Source organism: Bos indicus, chromosome 7 (assembly GCF_029378745.1).
Source record: "Bos indicus isolate NIAB-ARS_2022 breed Sahiwal x Tharparkar chromosome 7, NIAB-ARS_B.indTharparkar_mat_pri_1.0, whole genome shotgun sequence".
NCBI classification, from domain to species: domain Eukaryota; kingdom Metazoa; phylum Chordata; class Mammalia; order Artiodactyla; family Bovidae; genus Bos; species Bos indicus.
Window position 1 is genome coordinate 7152122 of NC_091766.1, and position 6661 is coordinate 7158782.

Below are 6661 nucleotides of genomic sequence, written 5' to 3' on the forward strand. Positions count from 1 at the left end.
TAATAATAAAGCACTAGGCACCGTACTTTATGCATAATTATAAGGACTCAATTCTGATGGCATTTATGACTATCTTTAGGTTATTTTGTTTATTACTATCTTTGAAGACGGGGGAATAAAATCTCCTCCTTGCTGTCTATTCAAGAAGAATCACATATGTCAGGGTCCTCACTCATTCTTCTGGGGGTCCCCACCTGCCTATAGAAAGATAAGATATTCTTAGGCATAGATAATGGGATGAAGTTCCTCTCACTGCAAATAAGCTAAAGATTATGATGATAGAACTTATGGAAGAGAGGGAAATATCAGAGAAGAACAAACAGTATGCATGAAACTGAATTGGAGTATGGATACTCTACAGACCTGAATCATTGCAAGAGTTCTATGGAGACAGACATTATTAAGCCCAAGCCTTCTGTCACACTTCCATAACACTTAACTAGCCATCAGGAACTTAAGGGACAGAAGGTTCTGCGGAAGCTTCTCTGTATGGCGTTCTTCAGCTCCTTATTCCTGAGACTGAAAATGATGGGGCTAAGAAAGGGGGTGAAGACTGTATATGTGGTGGCCATGAGAGTGTTACTGTCCATGGAATGGGCGCCTTTGGGCTTGAGGTAGATGATGGAGGCAAAACCGTAGTGCACGACCACTATGGTGAGGTGGGAGACACAGGTGGAGAAGGTCTTGTGCCGGCCCTCAGTGGAGGGGATCCTCAGGATGGCAGCCACAATGAAGACATAGGAGAGGAAAATGAGGAATAAGCACCCCATCAGGGCTGTGACACAAAGCAGAATCACAGCCATGGAGACAGTGGCTGTCTCCTTTCCACAAGCCAACTTCAAGAGGGCAAACACGTGACAGAGAAAATGGTGAATCACATTAGACCCACAGAAGGTGAGGTGAAAAATTATCAATGTCAACATCATCCCCATGACTGAGCCACCAGCCCAGCACCAGGACACAAGACGGGCACAGTCACGGGTGCTCATGAGCACATTGTAGCGCAGCGGGTGGCAGATGGCCACGTAGCGGTCGTAGCCCATGATCATGAGCAGGAAGGAGTGGGTGAAGCCAAACGTGAAGGAGAAGAACATCTGGCTGGCACAGGCCACAAAGGTGATGGAGCGGTGGGTGGAGAGCATGTCCACCAACATTCGAGGGGTGACTGCAACAGTGAACAGGATCTCGGAGATGGAGAGGGCACACAGGAAGAGGTACATGGGGGTGTGGAGGCTGTGCTCCCTCCAGATGGTGCCCATGATGAGCAGGTTCCCCAGCAGCGTGAACAGGTACATCAGCAGGTACAGCAGGAAGAAAGTGGGCAGGAGCTGCTGAGGGAAGTTGGAGAAGCCGATGAGGATGAATTCAGACACCGTGCTGTAGTTCTGTCCAGACGAGGATGCTGCATCTGGAGAGATTAGAAGCAAGATGAAGGCCCAGTGGTTACAACAGAGGCTCTTCCATAGATTAATGGAGAATTGAAGAGCTCTATACTACATAACTTCCTGAGCTTCCCTGGTGGCTCAGATGGTAAAGAATCTAGCTGCAATGTGGAAGACCCAGTTTCCATCCCTGGTTGGGGAGATCCCCTGTAGAAGGGAATGGCAACCCACTCTAGTATTCTTGAATGCAGAATTCCATGGACAGGGGAGCCTGGCTACAGTCCATGGGGTCACAAAGGGTCGAACAGGACTGAGCCACTAACACTTTCACTTCATATTATGTAACTGCTTTTTAAACTTGTCTGGGTCTCAAAATCTTCATCAGTAAGATGGAGTAAATCATAGTAATTCCTGCCATTCATCTTTATGATAACTATAAAGCAAGACACAGATAAAGCAGACACAGACAATCAAGGTCATATTCTCTTCAATATTGTGCCTATTCTAGAACACATATATTTGGATATTGAGGCTATAAAATTTTTTTGAGAGACTTTGGCCTTTATTGAGTAGCCCTTTTATATTTATTTTAATTCTGTTTGGTACTCACTTCAGCATCTTATTTTGAATTATGTATTACTTTCCTAAAGAAGCATAAGCAAAGGTTTGAAAATAAAGGAATAGGCTGCAACTAAAGAAAGATCCCACATGGCACAACTAAGACCTGGTGCAGTCAATACAATAAATAAATACTTTAAAAAAGAAAATAAAATGATGGACAAACGTATCCCAGCCAAATAAGCACCAAAGGAAAGCTGAAGCAGTAATCCTGGAAGCAGAAAAAATGATTTTTCCTTAAAAAAAAATTTAAGGAAAGACTAATTATAACATCTGTTACCCTATTCCATTGAAAGGAGCCAAGTTACCTAGAGAAATGATCTGTGCATGGATGGCAAGCCTAGGACACTGCTGCCACCGTGAAATGGAACTTCCACTGAGCAACGTGCTTATGTTCAATGATGCCAGAACAGTATGGATGGTCCTCAAAAAACTAAAAATAGAACTACCATATGATCTGGAAATTCCAATCCTGGGTGTGTAACTGGAGAAAATGAAAACACTAATTCAAAAAGTACATTCACCCCAATGATCACAGCAGCAGTATTTACAATAGCCAAGATATGGGAGCAACCTAACTGCCCATCAGCAGAAGAACAGATAAAGAAGATGTGGTATATAAATACAATGGATTATAATTCAGCCAATAAAATAATGAAAACTGTCATTTGCAGAAACCATGAACAGACCTAAAGAATATTTTTCTTAGTGAAATATATCAGATGGAGAAAGACAAACACTGTAAGATATCACTTATATGTGGGATCTAAAAAACAATACAAACAGACTCACAGATAAAGAAAAGAAGCTAGTGGTTACCAAAAGGGAAAGGGAAGGGGAGAGGAAGAAAACCAGGGGACTGGGATTAACATATACAAACTACTATACAATATAGATACAAGTTACTATATACAAAGATATATTGTATAATACAGGGAATTATAGTCATTATGTTGTAATAACTTAGAAACTTTGAATGGAATATAATCTGTAAAAATACTGAATTACTAAACTGTAAACCTGAAACTAATATAATGTTGTAAATTAACAAAACCTCAATAAGAAATAAAATAAGTTATAAAACATGCACACATCAAGGAAAAAAGAAGAATATTTTATGAAGTGTAGAAGAAAATTTTAGAGACCTGAATATCATTTAACATATGACAACGTACACTAGAGTATTAGTAATAAATAGATGATGTCAGGGAAATAGATATAAAATACAAAGAGGTAAATCAATTTTGGATAGTTGGATAAAATAAGTTGGAAATTTTAAGAGTTCAGAAGTGCAATTTGGGAATTATAATGCAATTAATACATACAGACATAGGCTCCTGAATATACTTATGCCTCTCACCAGAAATTAAACATTTTCTTTCAAGAACATAGAGAACTTTAACGAAATTTGTTTGAAGGCCAAGAGAAACCTCCATCAACTTCAAAGTATAAATATTATATAGATTACAATGCATTATATTTGGAAGTCGATGGAGAAGAAATAGCTTTTGAAATTCCATAAGCCAGGAAGCCCAATACAGTATTAAATATGCTTTTGTTTCAGTAGTAAATCATGAAATAAAGAAATATTTATAATTAAATAATTTAAACATCAAATATAAATATTTTAAGCTAAAATAGTATGAGGGAATGAGGGAAATTTACAGATCTACATATAATTATCAAGAAACTATCCAGAAAAAATTATGCTTCTGACAGCCAATATCAGGTGAATGAAAAAAGACTAATAAGATAGAAACAAAGAAAAGATGCCAATAAGAAAACTAAAATTAAAATTGGGAAATAACTTTAAAAATTATGGATATTTAAAAATTAATAAAAATAGAAATTATAAGTTAAGAAATTTAAAACAATACATGAAATTAACATATTCTCAGAAATATAAAATTCCAAACTGGTGCAAGAAAAAACAGACTCTGGATATTCAAAAAAGATATAAGGAAAAGGAAGTGGTTAAAGAACTTCTCTTTCTATAATCATCAGTCCCTCTTGGCTTACAAGTGAGAGCTTATAAATTTTTAAAGAGCAGTTGATGAAAACCTTATACATGTTCTTCAAGTTAACACAATGGAGTATTACTCAGCCATTAAAAAGAAAACATTTGAATCGGTTCTAATGAGAGGATGAAACTGGAGCCTATTATACAGAGTGAAGTAAGCTAGAAGGAAAAACACCAATACAGTATAATAACACATATATATGGAATTTAGAAAGATGGTAACAATAACCCTGTGTACAAGACAGCAAAAGAGACACTGATGTATAGAACAGTCTCATGGACTCTATGGGAGAGGGAGAGGGTGGGAAGATTTGGGAGAATGGCATTGAAACATGTAAAATATCATGTATGAAACGGGATGCCAGTCCAGGTTTGATGCATGATACTGGATGCTTGGGGCTAGTGCACTGGGACGACCCAGAGGGATGGTATGGGGAGGGAGGAGGGAGGAGGGTTCAGGATGGGGAACACATGTATACCTGTGGCGGATTCATTTTGATATTTGGCAAAACTAATACAATTATGTAAAGTTTAAAAAATAAAAAATAAATAAAATTTTAAAAAATTGGAAAAATAAAGTGTTCAATTCATTTCATCATTCAGGTTAATGCAAGCTTTATACTATTAATAAAACCAGGTGAGAATGTTTATAAGACAAGGCAAATTATGGACCCACTTCATCTATCCATGCAAGTGTAAAAATCCATTATAAGTCAAATAGAATGTGGTAGTAAATATAGTGAATTATGATCAAGTGGTGTTGGTTTATCCCATGAATGACAAGATGGTACAGTGTCAGATAACCTATCATGTGATTCATTACATACATAAGCTGAAAATATTTATATAATTATTTAGATTAAGGAAGGAATATGTTTCTAAAATTCAACTCATTTAAAATTGTAGAAATTTTGATACAATTGTCATATAACATTGTATTCGTTTGAGGTGTACAACGTAGCAGTTTGATATAACTGTATCTGCTTATGACTTTTAAAAAACATTTTTTGCAACATGAAGTCAAAGGGGACTTTCTTAACTAGATAAGTATAAAACTAGCAAACAGTATACCAGCTGGGGACATTGACATGCATTATTTTAGGACCAGGAACAAGCCAAGGTTACTCACTGTCTCTGCTGGTCTTTAACATGGAACTTAAAGTCATGAGCGGTGCTACAAGGAAAGAAAAAGAAAAAAGATATATAAGGATAGCAAGGGAAGAGACATGACCATCTATCCAGAAATGATAAAAGAATCAAGACGAAATATTTAAGAACAATATGAGAGGGCAATGATGCAGAGAAAAAGATCGATTTCCAAAAATCACACTTTTTCTCCCACTGTTACTCCAGTAATAGTCATTCAAAGCATAGAATTTAGGTGAAAGTAAGAAAACGCTTCCGATAAGGCACTTAACTATAAAGAAATAGCTCTCAAGCATTCCTGTCTTCAATCCCTTTGTGTTCAAAAATTATTGAGGCCCCTTAAAGGATTTTTGTTTGGGTGGGTATAATAACTATCACTTTTACCATATTAGAAATTAACATCTGAGAATATTTTAAAAATTGAGCTAGTGTGGGAAGGGAGGTGGGAGGGGTTTCAGAATGGTGGAACACATGGCAGATTCACATTGATGCATGGCAAAAACCACCACAATACTATACTGTAAAGTAATTATCCTCCAATTAAGATAAATTAATTTTTCAAAGTATGTTTATAATAATAATAATAATAAAACTGTTTCACGTTCATATTAGTAACAACATATTTATTATATGAGAGTGATTATATTTTCTTTTTTTTTTTTTGACATTAGAAACCTTTTATTGAGACAAGGCCAACAGAGGGCTGGACATATTACAGGGTCAAGGAAGACTGAGGAAACTAATCTCATTTCTTTTTCTTCTGTGGAAGAGTGGGCAGCCCAAATAATGAACAGAAGCCACTCTGAGATTACTATTTATACTTAAGGCAATTTAAAAAATGAGATCTCAGCCAAAAAGCCTATACCCAGCATAAAAAAAAAATTACATCTTTTGGATGGATGGACTAAAAAGGCTAAATTGTCTACTCAAAATCTGTACAGCAGGAACCTGTTTTCAGCAGGTAAGCCTATTTACAAGTAAGATCCTCTTACTCTTGTAACATTGTCCTGTTTTAAGAAAATATATACAACCCATCCTCTGCAGAGTTAGTCCGTAAGGCCTCTGTGACTCCACAGAAGTATAAAACTGTCTCTATTACAGAACTATTTATACAGCAGTGTAAATACATATAAACACACTTGCCCCTCGCCCCATCCTACAAACAGGTTATAAATATCTTGAATGAGAAGTTATGGCTCATTCATTTTTATATCTTCAGTGACAATTAATAGGCACTCTCTCTCACTCTTTCTTTATACATGTGTATATAATTATTTTCTTGCATGAGTACTAAATGAAAATGATTTTATACCATGACTGTTTACATTTCAAACATTCCCACCATTACGCATCTCTAAAATAAGAACACCCAAAGCTACCAAGTTTACTGTGGTTTCCACAAAACATTTAGTGAGAACAATGGCCTTGTTTTACATTTTTACAGATATGCCTGATATCTGCTTTGATAGGAGACAACTTGATGCTCATGTCTGCT

The 6661-nt window shown here is 36.4% G+C and overlaps 1 protein-coding gene across 1 annotated transcript; it reads right to left on the minus strand.

Moving 5' to 3' along the window:
* Positions 1-446: 446 nt before the first annotated feature.
* Positions 447-5186, minus strand: LOC109560880 (olfactory receptor 10H3-like). The gene is made up of 2 exons (XM_019963347.2): positions 5150-5186; positions 447-1408 (listed from the first exon to the last, which is right to left on the minus strand). Exons 1-2 carry the CDS (start codon positions 5184-5186, stop codon positions 447-449), a joined length of 999 nt encoding a protein of 332 aa, XP_019818906.1.
* Positions 5187-6661: the final 1475 nt, after the last annotated feature.